This window comes from Cricetulus griseus, chromosome 6 (assembly GCF_003668045.3).
Source record: "Cricetulus griseus strain 17A/GY chromosome 6, alternate assembly CriGri-PICRH-1.0, whole genome shotgun sequence".
Lineage (NCBI taxonomy): Eukaryota > Metazoa > Chordata > Mammalia > Rodentia > Cricetidae > Cricetulus > Cricetulus griseus.
This window is the reverse complement of record NC_048599.1, coordinates 153,572,635-153,595,060: the sequence shown is the minus strand read 5'-3', so window position 1 is coordinate 153,595,060 and position 22,426 is coordinate 153,572,635. Positions and strand designations below refer to the sequence as shown.

The 22,426-nt window shown below is 47.5% G+C and overlaps 1 protein-coding gene across 2 annotated transcripts; it reads right to left on the bottom strand.

The window, feature by feature from the left end:
* Window positions 1-11,898: 11,898 nt before the first annotated feature.
* Izumo2 (IZUMO family member 2) lies at window positions 11,899-21,964 on the bottom strand. 2 transcript variants are annotated; one of them, XM_027420507.2, is made up of 7 exons: window positions 21,736-21,964; window positions 21,583-21,657; window positions 20,291-20,377; window positions 20,073-20,093; window positions 17,942-18,022; window positions 15,479-15,602; window positions 11,899-11,941 (listed from the first exon to the last, which is right to left on the bottom strand). In XM_027420507.2, exons 1-7 carry the CDS (start codon window positions 21,962-21,964, stop codon window positions 11,899-11,901), a joined length of 660 nt encoding a protein of 219 aa, XP_027276308.1. The 2 variants fall into 2 exon arrangements, with proteins under 2 accessions (XP_027276308.1, XP_035302020.1); XM_035446129.1 differs by lacking the exon at window positions 17,942-18,022.
* Window positions 21,965-22,426: the final 462 nt, after the last annotated feature.

Genomic DNA, 22,426 nt, shown 5'->3' with positions numbered 1-22,426 from the left:
TTTCTACTTGCAGATTGCTAAGACTTACTCATAACCTTCCAAACTTGGGACTCAGAGGGTTCCATACTCACATGCTACTTGTTTCCATCATCTTCCTCTGAACTGTCATATGTAAAAGTGCAAGTTTGTCCTGGAATTACTGACTGCAAATATCTGGATTCACAAGTATGTTCTCCTAGCAGCAGGGGAAGTTAGGAAATTGAGATGCTAAAACATAAAGCAGCACACATGGAAGACGTTGCTGGTGGAAACCATGACAGTGTTTGCAGGAATGTTGGCTACTCCACTTGGTAGTCATTATGCTAGGCTACAGGTCAGGCATACTAATAGGACTGTCCTTGAGAGCCACCCCCACCCACATGTCCCTGAATGAGAAACAAATGGGCCCTGGTCACAGGAGTTTTCTCAGCTGACAGGTCCCAAACTTGTTTCTGCCACAGGAAATTCTGAGGCCACCACGGATGAATAGTGAGCCCAGAGGGTGAGAATCCTTCCCACTAGAAACCTCATAGAAATAGTTCCTTAGTGTCTCATTATCAGGCTTTGTGTTCTGCCCACTGAGCAGCCCCATCACATATTAAACTCTCTTATGGGCATGGGCAATCAATACTTAACACATTGGGGATGCTTAAAATAGCTGGTTATGTACACTTGTTTTTAATTTTAAAAGTTTGAGACAAGGTCTCGCTATATACTCTTGGCTATCCTGGAACTCACTATGTAGTTGCAGACTTGCCTCCCAAGTGCTGGGATTAAAGGCGTGCACTAATATGCCCCCCCTTTTTTCTTTTTTTCTTTCTTTTGGTTTTTCGAGACAGGGTTTCTCTGTGGCTTTGGAGACTGTCCTGGAACTAGTTCTTGTAGACCAGGCTGGTCTCGAACTCACAGAGATCCGCCTGCCTCTGCCTCCTGTGTGCTGGGATTAAAGGCATGCACCACCAAAGCCCGGCTCCGACCCCCCCTTTTTTCCCCCTTCTTTTTTAAGGCTTTCTCCTCCTTGGGGTCCTCTGGCTGGGACTGTGTTTGACACAAGAACCTGGCTTACCTTGGGGTCCAGGCCATGATGTTGAGAGTTTTCTTTCAAGCAGTGTTTAGCTTCCTGCATATGATCTCTGCCCTCTGGAACTAGCTAGTCTTAAGAAGTTGACAGGCTGATTACAAAGAGTATAGGTAGCCAGGTGGTGGTAGTGGTGGTGGTGGCAACACACGCCTTTAGTCCCAGCATTCAGGAGGTGGATCTCGAGTTCAAGGCCAGCCTGGTCTACAGACTAAGTTCCAGAACAGCTGGGGCTACACAGAAACCCTGTCTCAAAAAATTAAAACAACGGGCCGGGCGTTGGTGGCGCACGCCTTTAATCCCAGTACTCCGGAGGCAGAGGCAGGCGGATCTCTGTGAGTTCGAGGCCAGCCTGGTCTCCAGAGCGAGTGCCAGGATAGGCTCCAAAGCTACACAGAGAAACCCTGTCTCAAAAAACCAAAAAAAAAAAAAAAAAAAAAAAAAACCAAAAACAACAAAACAGTATATGAGAGTGTCTGAAGGCAGCAGTACACACTGGTGGGGTAAAAGTGCTGTCACTAGAAAGATGCTCTTGAGAAAGACTCAAGTTCAGCTTTCCAGCACCCAAGTCTGGTGGCTCACAACCACCTGTAACTCATGGCCTAGGGGATCTGGCGCCTCCTGTCCTCTGAGGGCAGTTGTACTGGTGTGCACACACACAGTCACAGGCTCACATGAATACACAGTATGAAAAATGATAGTTTAAGAAGTGCTCAGTGAGAGTGGGTTCCATGGTGGAGACCAGAAGTCTGTGTAAGTTCTTGGCCAGTGTGTGTGTGTGTGTGTGTGTTACAAGGGGCCCTTGCTTCTCAAAGTTTTGATCTAAGTGTTGGTTTTTCCACTCATCTTGATTCCACATTTGATCAGCTGCTTGCCAGGCAGAGTCCCTGCTATTAGGCAGGGGTTATAGGGGTTGTGTGATACAGAGGCAAGAAAAGGTGGTGGGCTGTGGAGAGTGAATAGATCCTGTTCTGGCTACTCTAACAACCAACCATAGACTTGGTAGTTCATACACAGAACAGTTCCCCACAGCTGGTGGCTGGAAGACCAGAATCAAGGTCTGAGAAAACATGGTGCCTGAGAGGATGTTTCCCAGTTCATCGATGGCACCTTGTCATTGTTCTGTTTTGCCCAGGTCCGTGGAAGAATTAGGGTCACTCCATAATGAATTTTGGCTTAGAGCAGCTAGGGAGCCAGCTTCTGGTGAACTGATTGCTGTTGCTTTGCAAAAGGTCTTTTTATTGTTACACAATTTACATCTCTGAGCAAGTAAGTTTCTATATACCAAAACCTCTTATCTGGAGTTGTTTGAAGAAACCATTTGCCCAAGCAATTCCCAGTCATGAGACCTCTTGGTTTGCCAAGTCCTCTCATAACCAACTATTGCATGGCTTTGAGCCCTTCAGGAAGAACTCAGATAAGAATCAAACACTTCAAACAAAAGGCAGCATCATAAAAGGAAGTTCCAAGCCAGATGCAATGCTCTGCAGCATCCCCCACTATTGCATCCCCTCCCAGTGATGAATGGGAATTCATGAGGCCGCTCACCTCATGGTGAGCGTCAGTTATGTCAGTGTTAGGTTTCCAAATAGGACCTCGGGGAACACCTCTGAGTCATAGCTGATAAGGAAAGACCAGTGAGAAGGTGACTGAGAGTTTAGACTTGGGGCGATGTGGGCAGATAACAGCAGTAAATATACACATCTGGGAAACCCTGATGCGTTGGAATGGGTGTTTGGGCAAGATGCTTCCTGTGTGAGTCTCTAAGTTGCTAAAGTGGGCACCTTGTGCCTCCAGCATGAACCTACGTGACCAGAAATGGCTTAGAGGTTAAGAGCCTTCTGGTTCAATTCCCAGCACCCACATTAGTCAGCTCACAACCACCTGTAACTCCCAGTTTCAGGGTGTGGGAAACCCTCTCCTGACCTCCATAAGCACATGCACCCCCCCTACACACAAATAAAAATGATTTTAAAATAAACCTAATCAAAAATGAGGTGGTAATGCAAGAGCAGAGCACTGACAGAGACTTTAAACACAGCTGCCTGCTCCTGAAGGTGAACCTTCCACTACATTAGCCAATAATTCCTTTTCTGAAAGAAGCATAATGCTTTTGGTTGATACGAAATCTCTAATAAACCATTGGAAAAGGAACAGGATTTAGTGGCACACACCTGCATTGCACTTTGGAAGCAGAGGCAGGAGAATCAAAAGTTCAAGGTCAGGGCTGGGAGATGACTGGGTGAGGTGCTTGCCTTGAAAACATAAGGACCCTGGGAATCTGACTTAGAGGAAGAAAGGATGCCCACTGGTTCTTCCTGTGAATATTGTGAGAAGTGTGTAGCATCAAGAGCACGAGAGAAGCCTGCGAGCAGTGATGCAAAGTGCGTGTGCAATGACAGGCATTGCCAGCGAGCAGTGATGCAAAGCACGTGTGCAATGACAGGCATTGCTGCTGGGCTAATGAGGCAGAGTGCTTCCTCAATACGGTCACAGCAAAATAAAGCTACACTTCTTCAAAAGGTATGGAAGAAAATGTAAAATATGAAAGCATTGTGACATGGAAGGCCACCATAGTGGAAGTGAGGAGGTGGCTTTCATACTTGCCATACTGACAAACAGGCATACAGAATACAGACTCAAGGTGCAGGGAGAAGCGCACTCAAGAGAAACTACTGAGTTTCTGAGCTATGCAGATAAAAGGAATTGGTACTTTTATATTTCTGGGCATGTTTCAATTTGTCCTTTATAATGAGCTTAAGTTTCTTGACTAAAAAATTGCATGCACACATAAAGATGCCTGACATCATTGACAAAAACTCCCAGGAAGCCATTTTCCACTTTTTGGATGGGAGCCTGGCTCCAGCTGCCCCAGTGGGGCAGTGAATGGAGGAGTCAACCCAAGAGGTCCTCATCTCTGCAGCCAGTCTCCACATGTCTCCATACATAGATACTGCTTCACAGTATTTTCCTGTCTGCTCAAGACATTGGGTGCTTTGGCAAAAGGGAGCCAACCAGAGTTTTCCTTGGGGCTTACATATGTGGTTGCTAGGTAGAACATGTTTGAGCAGGCAATAACTATGTTAACTGCCATTTGGAGAGGCCTATAGTGTGAAGCTAGAGATGGAGGCCAGCCAGGAAGTATCATTTAAACTTCAGCTTCATCTGTGCCCCATGGTGGCAGCACTTCCCAGGAATGTAAATTTGGGGGTGTTGTTTTGTTTTGTTTTGTTTGGTCTGGTTTGGTTTGGTTCTCGGGACAGGGTTTCTCTGTGTAGCTTTGTAGACTGGGCTGGCCTCAAACTCACAGAGATCTGCCTACCTCTGCCTCCCGAGTGCTGTGATTAAAGGCATGTGCCACCACTGCTTGGTTGTAAGACTTTAAAAAATCTAAATTCTCAGGGCTAGAGAGATGGCTCAGCAATTAGAAGCATATACTTACTGCTCTTGCAGAGGACCTGAGTTCAGTTCCCAGGACCTATGTTAAGTGGCTCACAACAGTCTCCAGTTCCAGGAGATCTGGTGCCCTATTCTGGCTTCCTCAGTACCAGTATTAATGGGCACATGCCATACATAGACAAACACATAAGATACAATAAAAATAAAATCCTTCTTAAAATAAAACTTGCAAAAAAAGCTTGCTTAAGCTATTTGACCCTTTATATGCAAGAATCCTGGCAAATCCATTATGGAAACAATAGCAATCATTATTGCTGATCCAGTACTTACCATGTATTAAATGTCACCTGTCAGGTGTTCTGTGTTGTGAGTTGGTCAAAGAAAGAGGTCACTCCAAGATGAAAATTTTTAGGCCTGTGACAGCAGGAAGGTTCAGCCTCGGATGGACTGAGCCTTGAACAGCTGTACAAAGGCCTTTTTATCGATCCTTGCACAAAGCTGTTTTTTGAACAACCAAGTTCCTCATACCAATGTCTCTGATTTAATCTATATGTTTTTCTGAAGCATCGCACCCCTGCCACTTTAGTCTTTATTGTGTATCGTTTGCAGTATCCAATAATAAGCCTCAGATGTGCCTGAGCATCTTGTGACCAAAGTCATGCAAAGGCTGTAAAGCTGCATCACAAAAACAACTCTGTAAATCACAGAAAACAATCACTGACTTTCCACCAAGAGTTCTTCAAGTTTAGAAATGCTTTAGAAAGCAACTGGTCACTCTAATGTTTACCCTGGACACAGCAACTCTACTAGGTTCCTACACCAAACACCTCATGCGGCATACTATTCTAACCTTGTTCTGGGTATTGAGCCGCTTAAGTACAAATAATCACCTGGATTTCGGGAGACACAGGGCGTGGAGGACAGCAGAGTAGAAAGTGGATTGAGGTGAGAATGGGCCCAGGGTGAGATCTCTTCAGAGAGAGGGTGTGGGATGCAAGGGCCACTGAGATGAAGGGATGAAGGGGGCCAGCGAGATGGCTCACTGGGTAAGTCATTTGCCACCATGCCTACAGTCAGTCTCCTGACTTCCTGGAACCCACATGATAGAACAGACTCAGTGGTTGTTTTATGACTGCTCTACACAACACCACTGCATTTGCACACACCACACACACACACACACACACACACACACACAAACACACACACACGAACAAACACAGATAAATCTAATTAAGTATTTATAGCAAAGGACCACTTATAATTAAAAAAAAAAAGGCAAGGAAGACAATCCAGGCAGGAGGCCAGCAAGCCTGTACAGAAAACCTGGAGCATATGAACACCCACAGAAGGCAAAGAGTCCCATGGTTAGAAGTTCAGGTGAGGGGTATGGCTGTACATGCCTGTAATTCTTGCAATGGAAGGATGACACAGGAAGTTCAAGAGTTGGAGGCCAGCCAGGGGTACAGAGCAAAACACTGTCTCAAAACATGTGCAGAAAAGAAGGTGGACCAGCCTTCCCAGGAAGGCTGGGCAGGGCTCACCCAGCCTTCTGGTTGTCTGATTAATGGTGCAGCTCCTTCTGGCCAGGCTCCATCCAGCCCTGCTCCTCTACGTTGAAGTCCATCTACACCCTTGAAGGTCACCAAGTACAGTACGAAAGGGAGGACAGGACAGAACCACTTACTGGCTCACTGAACCTCAGTAGAAGCTCCTTTCCGTGTATGACTTTCTGCCCTCTGCTGGAGGGCCTGTGTAGTGTATGAGTTTTTAATTTTACTTTCTCCCTTTTGAGCAGGGGCTCATTATATAGCCTTGGCTGGCCAAACTCAAAATGATCCACCTGGCTCTGCCTCTTAAGTACTGGAATTAAAGGTGTGTACCATCACACCAGGCTCCCACTTCTTGGTACCTGTTTACTGCCTGAAAATGATCACAATAAATGCACTAATGGGTCAGATGCCAATCTCCTCTTGAGCTGAGTTTGTGCAGCATGTAATCTCCACATGTGTACATGGTAACCGTATCTCCTCTCTCTCTCTCTCCTCTCTCTCTCTCTCTCACGCACACACACACACACCAAGCCACTGAGTGCAAGATATAGGAGGAAGTCCAGCTCTCTCCTGGACAATCTCTGACACAGGGATGAGGCTCAGGAATGAACCCAAGCACCCCATCCCACTTTCTGGGTGACCTGAAGACTGCTAGACTGTGTGCTGAGGTCTCATCTCAGACCACACTGCCCTACCCTCCAGACTCTCCACAATTCCCAGCAGCAAAACTTTCCCCATCACTATGACCCTTCCCTAAAGGGGGAAGGACAAAAGGATGTCAGATCATACATGGAGAAGGACAGTCCTCATTGGAAGTCACAGGATTACTTAGGCCAAGGGAGCCCAAACTCACCTCTATTGATTATAAAACTCTGGCCTGGTGGATACGGTCCATATTTCAGGCTGGTCACAGAGCCAGTAGCAGTGGCCCATGCTTCTAATCCCAGCACTCAGGAGGCAGAGGCAGGGAGATCTCTGTGAGTTTGAGGTCAGCCTGGTCTACAAGAGCTAGTTCCAGGACAGCCAAGGCTGTTACTCACAGAAACTCTGTCTTGAAAAACAAAACAAAAAAGTTTACTTTGAATTTCTGATCCTCCTTGCTCCACATTCCCAGTGCTGGAATCACAGGCTTGCAGCACTACACACTATTTACACAATGTGGAGGATGGAACCCAGAGCTCCCTGCATGACACACACGCATTCTGCATCTGAGCTGCAGTCCAGCCCCTGGATTTTTATATGGGTTCCAGGAATAGAACTCAGGATCCCAAGCTTGCAAGGCAAGAATTTTACCAACTGAGCTATTTCCCTACCCTGACCTTGAACTTTCTGATCTTTTTCTGGCCACCTCCCACATACTGGGATTCAGGTGAACACCTGCACTCCAAAGTTATTGCAGGCTGGGGATGGAGCCCAGGGCTTTGTGCTTGGGAGGTGAACACTCCATCAACAATACATTTTGTTGGAATAGCTGTAAGGGTGTCTAGGGCCTTTTTTACTTCTTTCCTCCCTCCCTTCTTCCCTCCCTCCCTCCCTCCCTCCCTCCCTCCCTCCCTCCTCCCCTCCCTCCTCCCTTCTTCCCTCCTTCCCTCCCTCCCTCCCTCCTCCCTCCCCTTCCCTCCCTCCCTCCTCCCTCCCTCCCCTCCCTTCTTCCCTTCCCTCCCCCCCTCCCTCCCTCCCTCCCTCCCTCCTTCCCTCCCTCCCTCCCTCCCCTCCCTCCCTCCCTCCCTCCCTCCTTTCCTCCCTCCCTCCTCCCTCCCTCCCTTCCCTCCCTCCCTCTCCCCACCTTCCTTCTTTTCACAGTGTTCCCACTGAAGTGTAGCCTTTCCTCCCACTTCATGGGAATTTCCTGGGGACATCAACAATGGATAATTAAATTGTGCTGAAATTAGAAGGTGATGAGGACTTCTGGGGATCACGGTCTGGGATGGGGAGACAGACATTTATTAAAGAATTACAACACAGCAATTATCCCAGCTTTGGGGCTGGCATCCAGGGGGTTCCTGTGGGAACCCAGGGTGGCAGCTGAAACTCTCACTGAGCTGAGTGGGAGTGGGAGAAAGCTGACTTTGAGAGAACCTAAGGTGTTTTCACAGCCTGGCAAGGTGAGGCATGCATGCCTATAATCTCAGCTCTCAGGAGGCTCAGTCAAGGGAACTGCTGGGAGTTGGAAGCCAGTCTGAACTACATAGTGAGCTCCAGGCTAGTCTGTGCTACAAAGTAAGTTCCAGACCAGCCTGGGCTACAGGGCAGGACTCAACAGAACCAGGGGCTAGAGAGCCAGGCTAAGAGTAGAGGGTACTGTACTTACTGCTCCTGCAAAGGACTCAAGTTCAAATCCCAGTACCACACTAGGCAAATCACAACCACCTGTGACTCCTTCCATGGAGTCTGATGCACTCTTGTGACCTGCGAAAACACCTGTGCACACCTGTGCATGAATGCATGCACAGACATATATACACACACACATACTTTTAAAATATGTTTTCAAAGTGAAAACAAAACCAGAGGGCTGGTGAAATGGCTTAGTGGGTAAAGGTGCTTGCAGCCAAGCTTGATAACTGGAGTTCCATCCCTGCTACCCCAAAATGAAAAGAAAGAACTGACCCTCCCCACACACCACAGCAAGGTTCCCCAGGGTCCTTTATGGATCATCAACATGGTACCCACCTCCCCTCACTTCCCATAATGCTGTGCTTTAGGGAGCATGGTTGAATGAATGGCAGGTGGTCTAAGGGCTTCCAGTTTTTGTTATTTTTGTTTTGCTTTTCACAACAGGGTTTCTCTGTGTAGCCCTGGCTGTCCTGGAACTCACTCTGTAGACCAGGTTGGCCTCGAACTCAAGAGATCTGCCTGCCTCTGCCTCCCAGGTGAAGGTCGCTGCTGCAGCACTGCTGCCGCCGCCACCACCACTACCCAGCTGGCGTCATTTTTACTGTTGCAGCTACTGTTCCCATGCTAACCTCTAGAATTTCTTCCTTCACTGGTTTCTGTTGTGTCTCCCTTCTATTTTTTTTCTCTGTTCTAAGGGCTCCATAGTAACTCATTTAAACCCAGAGGCATGAGAACGGTGGATTTTTTTGTTTTACCTTCTTTTTCTTTCTTTCTTTCTTTTTTTTTTTAAGACTTATTTATTATGCAGACAGTGTTCTGGTGAAGAGGGCACCAGATCTCATTATAGATGGTTGTGAGCCACCATGTGGTTGCTGGGACTTAAACTCAGGACCTGTGGAAGAGCAGCCTGTGCTCCTAACCGCTGAGCCATCTCCCCAGTCCCATGTTGTTTTTAAAACAGTTGGTTTGGTTTTCAGCATAATTGGCACAGCACAGTGATGGCTTGTTTCTAGAAGTGGATACTTTCCTCCTGCCAGTATAGGAGGCACAGAGTGATTGTTTATGTATGAAAATTAAAAAACAAATCACATCACACCTTTAATTTCAGCACTAGGAGGCAGAGCTCTATGTTCAAGGTCAGCTGGGTCTACAGGGCAAGTTCCAGGACAGCCAGTGATACACAGAGAAACCCTGTCTTCAAAAACCAAAACCAAACCAAACCAAACCAAAAGGGAGGCTAGAGAGATGGCTAAGTGATTGGGCATTCTTCCCAAGGACCCATGTTCAATCCCCAGCACCCACATGGCAGTTTACAACTGTCTGTAACTCTAGTTCCAGGGGATCTGTCATCCTCACACAGACAGGTATGTAGGCAAACCCCCAATGTACAACAAAACAAAACAAAAAAACCTAATCTTTTAGAAATTCACTTAAAAAAGAAAAAAGAAAAACTAAAACCAACCAACCAAACCAAAAACAGTAAAACAACAACAACAAACTCAAATCACACCCGTAGCTCCATTGGTAGAGGGTGGAGTGCTTGCCTGGCACACACAAAACTCTGGGTTCAATGCCCAGCCACATAAACTGGTGTGGGTGCATGTCTGTCCCTCGGGAGATGGAGGAAGGAGGATCAGGAGTTCAAGGTCATATTGAGTTCTCCACTACATACTGAGTTCGAGGTTAGCCTAGACTACATAAGACCCTGTCTCATGAAAAAGTTATTATTGATTCTGAGCCTAAGATGCTGCCAAGCTTCTGAAGTACCTCGCGGCTGTAGCGGGTAACAGCCAATGAAGAGGTCAAGGTCAGACATCAGTTCCACCTCTCCCAAGGAGACCCAGTGACCCACAGCTTTAAATGACCGCCACCAACCACTGTCTTATGGCGAAGTGCGCCTGCGCGGGCCGGCACTACAATTCCCAGTATTCATTGAGTCGGAGTCCATGGTCCAGTCTAAGCGCTCGATTGGGAGTGTACAGGACTCTATAATTACAACAAGCTGGACTGAAAGATTTGGCAAATGGGAAATTGGTGTTGAGACACACTTTTCTGGTCTTTAGCAAAACTGCGCGGGATGACGGACTTCTGGCCTTTAGCAAAACTGCGCGGGATGACGGACACCAAGGTCCCACACTTGCCCGAGAGCAGAGACTTCTGGGAAATGTAGTTTCCCGTGCCACTTACCCCCCCTTGCCTGCCTCCCTCCTATCTTCTTTCTTTTTCCTTGTCTTGTCTTTTGTTTCTTTTTATTTCTTTAAAATGATTTTATTTTATGCTTGCTGCTGCTTAGCTCTTTTCACTTATACAGCTCAGGAGCCACAAGATAACATCCCCCATGCATGCCCAGGACCTGTCTTCCACGTGATTCTAGATTCTTGTCAAGTTGACAACATTCACCATCACACCCTGTATTAATAAAATAAATATAAATAAATAAATAAACAAATGAAGCCAGGCAGTGGTAGCACATGCCTTTAATCTCAGCACTAGGGAGGCAGAGGCAGGCGGATCTCTGTGAGTTCAAGGCCAACCTGGTCTACAGAGTGAGTGCCAGGACAGGTTCCAAAGCCATAGAGAAACCCTGTCTCGAAAAACAACAAAAAAAGAGACAGCCCTCCCATGCTGGGATTAAAGGTATGTGCCACCACACCCAACTACTCTATTTCCTCCTGTTTCTTTTTCTCTCACAAGCCTACGTATATTTTTAAACGCACTGTAAACCTTTAAAAGTTTTTCTTCATCTGTCTTTATTGTAAATCTTTACCTTTTTCTGGCCACACAATCTTTTAACTGTTAAACAACACTGCCAAAATTAAAGTGGCGGCTTTCTTATCTGCTGCCCTGCCAGCTCTGAGAGCTGTGCTCACTGCCTTGGTCTATGCTGCCACCAAGGAGCATGCTGCCAGCTTGGAGACGTGCTCACTGCCAATGCCAGCTGCAAGGAGATGGTGGGGGAGGTCCTTCTGTGTATGTGTCTCTCTTATTGGTTAGTGAATAAACACTGTTGGCCAATAGGGAAACAAGATGGGCGGGACTAGGAGTCAAGGAGGATTCTGGGAAATGAGGAGAGAGAGTTGCAGCCATGTGACCTCCAGGAAGACAGGATGCAAGGCTGGCGTCCTCTATAAGTTCTTATAAAATATATAGATTAATAATTGTGGTTGATAATTAAGACTGAACTAGCATATAAGAAATCCTAGTCATTGGCCAGCAGTATTGTACCTAATATAAGTCTCTATGTGTTATTTGGGGCCCTAATGTGGCGGCGGGCAGAACTCAGGCAGCGGAGGAAAGATTTATCGTTACACCCACCCCAAAAGAGGTAAAAAGAGCTGGGATGTAGCTCAGGGTGGAATGCTTGCCCTGCCTAGCGCACTAGGCAGTATGTTCAATGCCCAGTACTACACACACACACACACACACACACACACACACACAGCACCTAGTAAAACAGAGGACTGAGTGTTTACAGGGAATGACAGACACTAAGGAATTTGTCACTGATTTTATTAAATTTACTTTCCTTTTGCAAACACCAAAGTCACTAGCCTACTTCAGCAGGAGTTTTCTGTTTCGTCTATATGTACAAGCCCTGGTCAGAAGGAAAAAGAGGAAGGTTAAATGGGTCAGGTGGACATGCCTGTAATCATGGCACTTGGGAGGCTGAGACAAGAGGACTGTCCTGAGTTCCAAGCCAGTCTGGGCTACAGAGTGAGGCCACATCTCAAAAATCCAAAAACTGGGGCTGTGAGGTGATGTGGCCCAGACAGTAAAGAAAGCTGCTAATAAGCCTACCACTCTGAATTTGATCCTCATGACCCACATGGTTGAAGATGAAAACAGAAGCTAGAGAGCTGTCCTCTGACCTCCACGTGCTTGTCCTGGCATGCATGCATGCATGCATGCGTGTACACTACAGACAGACAGACAGATAGACACACACACACACACACACACACACACACACACACAATAGGTAGGTAAGTAGGTAGATGACAGATGATGGATGGATGGAGATACAGATGGCAAAATGAAGGACAATGAAGGCTGGAACTGACACACACACCAGGGGCTCAGACAGAGACATCATTAATTTCTGGTCAGGACAGGGAGAATATGGAATCAAGGGAGCCAGGAGCAAGGAAGGATGTACAGAAGGAGAAATAACAAAAGGCAGGAGCAGAGTACCATGACTGAACAGCAGCCCCCCCACACACACACAAGTTATTTCTCCCACTTCCCAATCCCCAGCTCTTGCCCAAGTGGCCTTGTTTGGAAACAGTTTTTGTAGGTGTAATTAAGACAAGCTGACATCATCCCGAGTTTAGGTCTGGGTTGTATCCAAACACTGGTGTCATTACATGAGAAAGGCTGTGTCTCAGAGAGAAAACAAAAAGCTACCTGATAAATGGGAACTTAGATGCCACCGGCTGGAGCTGGGATGGGGGAGTTTAAAGTGCTCACTAGCACATGAAAGCCTGCAGCCCACCCCCAGCACTAAACAAGCAAGGCATGGTAGTAAGCTGCACTAGGGAGGTGGAGGCAGTCATTCTTAGCCGCACTGCAATTTTGAGACCCTGCCGCCAAAACCAAATAGAACAAAACAAAAGGTAAGATGAAAGCCTGGCATCTGTCTCCAGTTTTCATCTGTCTCCCTTGCTTACCTGAGCATTTAGTGTTAAACGCAAGGATTATCTACCTAGAACCTGGTCAGACCCTGTCTCTCGCACTTACAAACCGAAGAAACAAATCTAAGAGGAACTGAGCTACTTTCCTGCCAGTTTATAGTGTCCTGTTCCAGGCCAGCCTGGAGGACTCCGGTCATTGTCCTAAGCCTTTAGTCTCCTTGGATAACCGGAACATGGCAGGGATGGGTAGGCTGGAGAGATGGCTCAGTGGTTAAGAGCTTAATGTCTCTTCCAGGGGACACAGGTTTGATTCCCTCTACCTATACGGTAGCTCACAACCATTTATAACTCCAGTCTTAGGGGATCCAATGAGCTCTTCTGGTCTCTGAGCGAACCAGGCAGTCCCATGGTGCACAAACTTACATGTAGGCAAAAACCCCATACACATAAAAATAAAAGATAAGCCCAAAGCCAGGTGGTGGTGGTGCACACCTTTAATCCCAGCACTCAGGAGGCAGGGGCAAGTGGATGTCTGGTCTACAGAGAGAGTTCCAAGACAGCCAAAACTGTTATACAGAGAAACCCTGTCTCATAAAATTGAAAAAAAAAAAATCAGCCCAGGACAAGCTCACACTGAGTAGCAGTGATCTCATGAAAGGTGTGTTCTCTCAAGCACTTGGACTTTTTCACATCTTGCAGAAGCAGGCCTGAGATTAATGACCTAGCCAACCAAACCCTGACTGGACTGTTCATCTGCTCATGGCATGGACCCCTACCCCAGGTCCTCCTTTGTTTGAATGCAAATCTCTATTTACCAAGCTGCAATACTTTAACTTCATCTTCCCAATGACCACTGTGAATGAGAATGTCTTCTTCCTGCCTCTGTTTGCTTCCCTTGGGGGAAAGTGGTTAATACAGTCATTTAGAATCTGCTGGCCCAGGACTCCAGTCACATGAAGTCAGAAGCAAAGCTTGGCTGGAAGAAACAAACTGACAAATATCCAAGGCTCCCCGAAGCTAAAGGCAGCGGAGAGATACGTGTGGAATAAGCAATCCACCCTCAGGGACTCCCATGGCTACTCATGACATAGGGTGTCTAGCCTACAATTCAAACCTTTACATGTTTACATTTGTTTATGTATTCACTTATTCATGTATTTTTATGTGTGTTTGTGTGTGGGTGCTATGGCATGTATGTGGAGGTCAGAGGACATGTGGGAGCCAATTTTCCATGTGGTCCTGGGGAGCCAACTCCTACTAACAGGCAAGTGACTACCTGCTGAGCCAGCTGGACAGCCCCAGATAATATCTTCAAGTGATAAGAATTGAGCACAGGCCTCAGGCATGCTACTCAAATGTTCTACCACTGAGCCACACCCCAGCCCCTCACTGGGGGATTCTAGGCAGGGGCTCTACCACTGAGCCATGCCCCCAGCACCTCCCAAGAATAAATTTCTGTGGCTCTAAGCAATCTCATAGGAAGAGGTGCCCCTCCTATATGCCCTGGCTATGTACCATGAGCTGTTAAGTTTCATCATTAATGCAACCTAATGCTTGTTATCACAGCACTAAGAAGTCTGAGACAAAAGATGAGTTCCAGGTTAGGCTGGGACAATGACTCAGGGGTTCACAGCATTTACTGCTCTTACAGAGAACCCAAGTTTGGTTCCCAGTGCCCAAATGGTGGCTCACAACTACCTCACTCCAGCTAACAGGAATCCTATGTCGTCTTCTGACCTCCGTGAGCTCTGTACTAATATGCACACACTCTCCAGACATACATACAAATATATATATAAATAATATCTTGGAGGTAGTGGTGGCACATGCCTTTAATCCTAGTACTCAGGAGGCAGATGAAGGTAGATCTGTTCAAGGTCTAAGGAGTGAGTCCCAGGATAGCTAGGGCTACACAGAGAAACAGTGTCTTGAAAAAAGAAAAAGAAAAAAAAGAGGGTGAGAGGAAAGGAAAGACAGAAGAGGAAAAAAAGAGAGAAGGGCCCTGAAGGACACAGTGAGGGCGAACCAAAGACCCCTTTATGCATCCATTTTTCTGTCTTCCTTCCTTCCTTCCTTCCTTCCTTGCTTCCTTCCTTGCTTCCTTCATTTCCATACCTCATTTCTCTTTCTTTTTGAGATGGGGTCCCATGTAGCTCAGGCTAGACTCAAACTCACTACTAACAAAAGATGACCTTGAACTTCTGATCCTCCATCCTCCAACTCCCAAATGCTGGGATGACAAGTTTGTGACACCATACCTGATTTATCCAGTACTAGGAATTGAACCTACGACTTTGATTATACAAGGCAATTACCAACTGAGCCACATCCCACCTCTCCCCACTCTCTGAGATAGCATCTTGCTGTGTAGCTCAAACTGGCCTTGAACTTACAGCCATCCTCCTGCTTCAAGCCTCCCCAGTGCTGGGGTCAGAGTAGTGGACCACCACACCTGGGTGGTATCCATGTTTGAGGGACTTAGAGGGTTAGGGGTGACTCACGCGATCAGGATGACCAAGAAGACTAGGATAGCCAGTCCCACGGCCACCAAGTCGCCCACCAACACCATGTTCCTCAGGTTGCTGTCAGACTGGAACTTGAGAGTCATGCGGGGCTGCCCGTCCACTGGGCAGTTGGAAGTGGAATTCAGCGCCACACCACCTTCCTCTGTAACCTCCTCCACCCCACTGTTCACCTGGCTCACCACCCAGTGTTGTATCGGGCTCCCAAGTAACATTCACCGTGGCTAGCACCACAGCCCAGCCTGTCCCAGCAACAGCCAAAAAACTCACTTCTTGTTGGATATGGTAAGGAAACAAGAAAAGGACTGGATGTGGTGGCTCACAAATGTCATCTAAACACTTGGGACACTAAGGCAGGAGGACTACTCTGAGCTGAGGGCAGTCTGGGCTACAGTGAGACCCTGTCTCTAAAAGAGGAAAGCTCGTCCTCCAGCACCACGTCTGCCTGCATGCAGTCACGCTCTCCTCCATGATGACAATGGACTGAACCTCTGTAAGCCAGCCACAATTAAATGCTTTCCTTTATAGGAATTGCCATGCTCATGGAGTCTCTTCACAGCAATAGAACACTAAGGCAGAAGTTGGTGCCAGTGAGCAGGATATTGCTGTGACAAGCCAGACCATACTGCTTGATGGTGCAATGTCGACTTTGGATTAAGAAAGCAGCTGAACACTTTAAGTGGAGCTTAATGGGCCATCCTAGTAGGAGTGTGGAAGACAGTGGTGCTGAGAAATGGCAGCCTAGCTCTAGAGGTTTTCAGACGAGAATGATATTAATAGGGGAACTAGACACTACTCTTGTGATATTTTGGCAAAAAATGTGGCTGCTGTCTGCCCTTGTCCAAAACATCTGCCTAAGGCTAAACTGAAGAGTTCTGAATAAATGGTATTGGTGAAAGAGACTTCAAGATAGCCTAGCATTTATTAACTGTGTCATACAGGCTACTCATACGCAGATCTGCAATGAAAAGGAACAAGCTGAGCAAGGGGAAATATAAAATGTACAGTCTGAGGACAAATGGAGTTCCAGGAAGGGGGATGGAGCTATGTGTGGGACTCAATGAGATTAGGAGAGTAAAGAAAAGCCTGATGCCAGGCGGTGGTGGCGCACGCCTTTAATCCCAGCACTCAGGAGGCAGAGACAGGCGGATCTCTGTGAGTTTGAGACCAGTCTGGCCTACAAGAGCTAGTTCCAGGACAGCCTCCAAAGCCACAGAGAAACCCTGTCTCAGAAACCAAAAACAGTAACAAAAAAATAGACTAAGATAACAAAGAATAAAATGGGTAAAACAGAGGTGGAGGGGTGTGCAGTGTAGACATAGTCTGATGGAAAGTGATGTTTTAGGAAGTGTTACCATGAAGACATGGCTTTGAGACCTAATCAGAGGGAGGGGACAGTAGCAGAGAGTAGGAACAGCAGGTGCAATGGCCAGAAGGATTTTTTGCACTGTTCTATCTGCCAGAAGGATATGGGTATGTATGTAATGTTTGAATGACTGACATAGTCAATCTTTCTATGCTTTTCACATATGAGAATATCTAAACATAAGCTTTGTTTTCTTTTCTTTTCTTTCTTTCTTTCTTTTTTTTTTTCCGAGACAGGGTGTCTCTGTGTAGCTTTGGAGCCTATCCTGGCTCTTGCTCTGGAGACCAGGCTGGCCTTGAACTCACAGAGATCTGCCTGCCTCTGCCTCCCGATGCTGGGATTAAAGGTGTGTGCCACCAACACCCGGCCAAGCTTTGTTTTCTGAGATAGGATCTTCTCTCTCTGTCTCTCTCTGTCTCTGTCTCTGTGTCTCTGTCTCTGTGTCTCTGTCTCTCTTTCTGTGTGTGTATGTTTGTTTTTTGTAGACAGGTTCTCTCTAAGTAATCCTGGCTGTCCTGGAGCTCAATCTATAGACTCACAGATAGGATCTTTTAAATTACGCGTCATTGTGGGTCTGAGAAGTGCATGTGGTTGCCTACAGCTGCCAGGAACAATGTTATCTTGGTCCTCTGGAAGAATTCTCAGTGCTCTTAACCACTAAGCCATGTGCCAGCCCATAATATACTTTAAGTGTGTGTGTGTGTGTGTGTGTGTGTGTGTGTGTGTGTGTGTGTGCCAGAGGTTGATGTCAAGTGTCTTCTTCAATCTCTTTTCACCCTGATTTTGACATAGGGTCTCTCACTGAACCTAGTATTTGCAAATTCATCCAGGCTGGCAGGTGAGCTTCAGGAATCTACTTGTCTCTTTACCCCACCTTGAGGTGGGGCTGCAGCAGGAGTTATGTGGCTCAGGCCAGCTTTGAACTCCACATTCTCCTGCCTCAGCCTCCAAGTGCTTATGAGAGCCTTGAAAGCCACCTCCACAGGGATAAGGGCTATGAGGAGTCTTGAAACCACCCCTATGGGAACACGGCTGTCTGACACATGCCACCTGCCTTCTCCAAACCCACAGCTTACCATAGCAGTACTTCTCTTTGATGCATTTGGGGGTGATTTTCTTGCAATGTAAACAGTCCAGGACCTCCTCTTTGAGAAAGCCTAGGCAGGTGGAAAGGGAGATGTGGAGAAAATCAAAGGCCAAGAGCTGGAAAGAGCAGAGATGGAATGAGGCAAAAAGGAGGTAGGGACTCCTGGGTCTCTGAATTTTGGAAGCGTCACTGCCCGGCACAGCAGATGGTTCATGTGACAGTTATTTCTTTCTCTTCTTCATTTTGTATTTTTTGATTTTTTTGTTTTGTTTTGCTTTTTGTTTTTTGAGACAGGGTTTATCTGTTTGGCCCTGGCTGTCCTGGAACTTGCTCTGTAGACCAGGTTGATCTTGAATGAAGTGATCCACCTGCCTCTGCCCCCTGAGTGCTAGATTAAAGGCGTGTGCCAACACTTCCCAGCTCCAGAAATGATTTTTCTATCATTGAAGAGTTAAATGGAATTTCCATAGCCAGTTGACTCAGTGTTCTGGTTCTGATCATAGTATATTTCTCAAAGGGGGTGGGGGGTGCCAAGGATCAAACTCAGGGTCTTGAGTATTAAGGCAGGGGCTCTACCACTGAGCCACACTCCAGTCCCTCACTGAGAATTCTAGATACTACACTGGTCCACATCACACAGGCCACTTTTTTTTTTTTTAAATTCTGAGACAGCATTTTGCTGTTACCCAGGTTAGCTTTGAACTTGAGACTCTCTTGCCTTAGCCTTCCTCGGTTGCTTCTGTGGCAGATCTGGGCCAGCCAGCTGTTTTTTCCCATTTGTAGACTCTCTTTGTTGCTGTGCTTCCTGTTGGGTGCATGCACACACACGTACATGAATGGAGCTCAGAGAACAACTTAGTCTAGACGAGTCTGCTCTCCACCGTGTGGGTCCTGAGGACTGAACTCAGGTGCGAAGCTTGGCAGCAAGTGCCTTTTCCTTCTGAGCCACTTTGTTGGCCTCAACATTTATTCATTTTGGGACCTGCTACTTTCCAGTCTTGGAGCCTCATCTGGCCAAGGTGGGCATGGTGCAGGTTCACCTGGCTCCTCCTCTTACTGTGTAAACCTTTCCCAGGATCCCTTTGTAGCAAGTTGTACCCACATGTCCTACTGAATCAAAGGAAAATGAAAAGTCTGGTGGGCCACAAAACTTCCCCGTGCAGCTCCCTAGGCTCAGTGTAGGCTGTCAGCATGGGGCAGTGGAGGCAAGGGAGCACAGGACTTCCTGGGATGTAGTCAGAGAGCAGCATTTGTCATGTGGAGCCACTGAGGTGTGGAATTTGTCACTGCCACACACCCTGTGGCACCCCCAGCTACAGATGCCTGAGGCCCCAGTTCACTGAACCATTTTTATAAGACCCCCAAAAGCCAATCTTGAGGGGCCAGTGAGATGGGACAGCAGGTAAAGGTGCTGGCCACCAAGACTGGCGACCCGAGTTCAGTCCAATACCAGCACTGCTGAGGCTGTCACGAGTTCTAGGTCAGCATGGGTTACAGAGTGAGAACTTGTGTCAAAAAAGAAGCAATAGGGGGAGGGGAGGCAGAGATAGCTCAGTGGATAAGATGCTTAGAACAGAAAGGTTGAATGTGCTAATGTGTGCTTGGTTTATAATCTCAGCTCTGAGGAGGCAGAGGCAGGGGGATTCTGGGGGACTCACTGGGCAACCAGGCTAATTCAGTGAGCTTCATGACACTAAGAGACCCTGTCTCAAAAACCAAGGTGGGGGCTGAAGAGATGGCTCAGTAGTAATTAAAGGCATTGACTAATATTGTGGAAGTTCCAACCTACATGGTGGCTTCTACCCATCTGTAACTCCAGTTCCAGGGAATCTGATGCCCTCTTTTGGCCTCCATGGGCACTGCACACATATGGTGCACAAACACATTTTGTGACTAAATATAACAGGGTGGATGGTTCCTGGAGCATGACACCCAAGGTGTCATGATACCCTCTGGCTTCCAAAGTGTGTGTGTGTGTGTGTGGGTGCGCGTGCGTGCATGTGTGCAGAGAACCTCCCTCCCTTGGTGACACGGTTCATGGTTTTGTGGTAAAGTGGGTTTTGATCTGGGAGGAATGGGGAGTAGGTGGGGTGGGGGTGAACAGGAAAAGCAGGACTCACGACAAATTTTGTGGTCACAGGCTGAAAGAGAAGAGAGCTGATGTCAGAGACATGGGGACACGGATGGTGGCTTTAGAATTTAATTGGGTCGGGAGCAAAGGAGGGAAGGGGCAAATCTGGGGAAGGAGAGGAAGGGATGTTGTCGCAATGAGATGCTGGGAGTCACAGAGGAGGACTTTGGGAGGGCAGGGGCCATATTGGGGAGACTGGGGAGCCACCTTTTACTTCATAAGCTTTTAACGCTTTCTTCAGTGTTTTGATGCCATGCTCCCTGAGGTTCACCAGCTCTTCCAGCAGAGGACCGTCTGAGGAGGAAACGGATGCTCATCAATGCAGAGCCCCATCGAGCTTTGAACCACTTACAGAATGAGTAAACTGGGCCGCAGAGATGACTCAGTGGTGAAGAGCACTGGCTGCTCTTACAAAGGACTGAGGTTCAGTTCCCAGCAACCACATGGAAGCTCACAACCATCTGTTAACTGCAGTCCCGGGGGATGTGATGCACTCTTCTGACCTCCACAGGTACTGCACACACATGGCCCATAATAAATGCAGACAAAAACACTCTTACACATTAAATTTTAAGGAAGAAAAAAAATGTTCCAGAGTTTAGAGATTTTAATTTCAGCTCTTTGCAAAAATGACCCGTTCAGTGTCCAAAAAGAATCTAAAAGGCCGGGCGTTGGTGGCGCACGCCTTTAATCCCAGCACTTGGGAGTCAGAGGCAGGAGGATCTCTGTGAGTTCGAGGCCAGCCTGGTCTCCAGAGCGAGTGCCAGGATAGGCTCCAAAGCTACCAGAGAAACCCTGTCTCGAAAAACAAACAAACAAACAACAACAACAAAAAAGAATCTAAATTGTTAGGCGCCCAAGCGTCTGGGAACTAAAATGTGTGCACACACTGTGTGTGATTGAATAACAGCTTGCCCCGGTGACTCCTGGCCATGGGAAGAGCCCCTTATCAGCCTCTCAAGAGCTGCGAGGCTGGCCTTGAACTCACTCTAATTAGGGCAGGAGTCAAAGTCAAGATCCTCCCGCTTTCACTTTCTGGGTTACTAGGATGGCAGGCCCCAGGTATACCCAAAGGTGGAAAGGTTACTACAAACGTCAGAGTATTTAAAAGACGGCTGTAGAGAGAAAGGAGGCGGAAAGAGAGGATTGGTCTGACCTTAAGTTAAACTAAGTTTATTCACTGCGAGGGGGAAGATAGGGTGCCGCCCCTTATGCGGCGGAAATGACTTCCGTGGTCTGCAAAGGACGCTGGGAAATGTAGTCTTTCAGGAGGAAACTATCAACAAATGCTCCAATTATAAGAACGGTGGTGTCTGAGAAGCGCAAGAAAACAGCAGTGTGTGGCCGCCGCAGCTTGTGATGGGCGTCGTAGAGATGCGGTGTCCCGCATACATCTTTAGCTCTGTGTGACTCTGTACAAGTCACCTGGCCTCTCAAACACCCGCTTTTGTGAGCCACGCAGGGGAGACGGCCGGCCGGCCGGCCGGAGGGCCTCCTACCTGTCAGAGAGCTAGTCCTGATGTACCGAGTCTGGTTCTTGAAGGAGGTCGCCACGTCCTCCAGTTGGTCCTCCTCTGCAGACCAGGAGGGACGCCGCGTCACACAGCAGTCACCTCGGCCCCGGCCTCTCCCCCTCGCCCCCAGGCACACACCCACTTTCCCCACGAACGCGTTCACGGCGTAGTCCCTGAAGAAAGGCCCCTCCATGCCCAGCAGCAGCGCCTGTGCGCGCGCCTGCAGCCCTTCCAGGTGGAAGCGCTTGGGGACGGTGGCCTCGCGCAGCTGTCTGAGCGCATGCAGCACCGACTGGTCGCAGTGCAGGCAGCTCCAGCCCCCGGAGCCCAGGCAGCACAGAAGCGCTAGGGCCAAGGCCAGAGGCATGGTGGGGGCTTTGTGACATCACAGGAGAGGCTCCAGAACGCTCCCGAGGTGTGTCCAGAGCTCTGGAATTCAGTCTCTTAAGACTTGGCCGGATACTGTTCTAAGTCCCCAAGAGCCTGAGAAGGACTGAAGTATCCTATCCTACTGTCATTAAATTCACTAATTCAACAGATTTTCTTCCCTTCCTTCTTTCTCACTTCTCTTCCTTCCTTCCTTCCTTCCTTCTTTTTCTCTCTTATAGTTTATTAATTTTTGAGGCTGGGTGTTGTGGTGCCAGAGGTGGATCTCTGTGAGGTCTGGGCCAGCCTAGCCTACTACATAGGGAGCTCCAGGACAGCCAGGGTTACATAATGAGACCTTGTCTCGAGATTATATAATATATATATATATATATATATATATAGTGTGTGTGTGTGACATAATTAATAATTTTGAGAATTAATAATTTTTGAGAATTTCATA

Bases quoted from the DNA above. Each gene is read 5' to 3' on its own strand.
- Izumo2 (XM_027420507.2), bottom strand. From the start codon at position 21,964: ATGCCTCTGGCCTTGGCCCTAGCGCTTCTGTGCTGCCTGGGCTCCGGG. The intron at 18,023-20,072 runs GTGAGTCCTGCT...CCACCTGCCTAG, and splicing joins CTGTGACCACAAAATTTGTC to GCTTTCTCAAAGAGGAGGTC. The intron at 15,603-17,941 runs GTAAGCTGTGGG...CCAACTGCCCAG, and splicing joins CAAAGAGAAGTACTGCTATG to TGGACGGGCAGCCCCGCATG.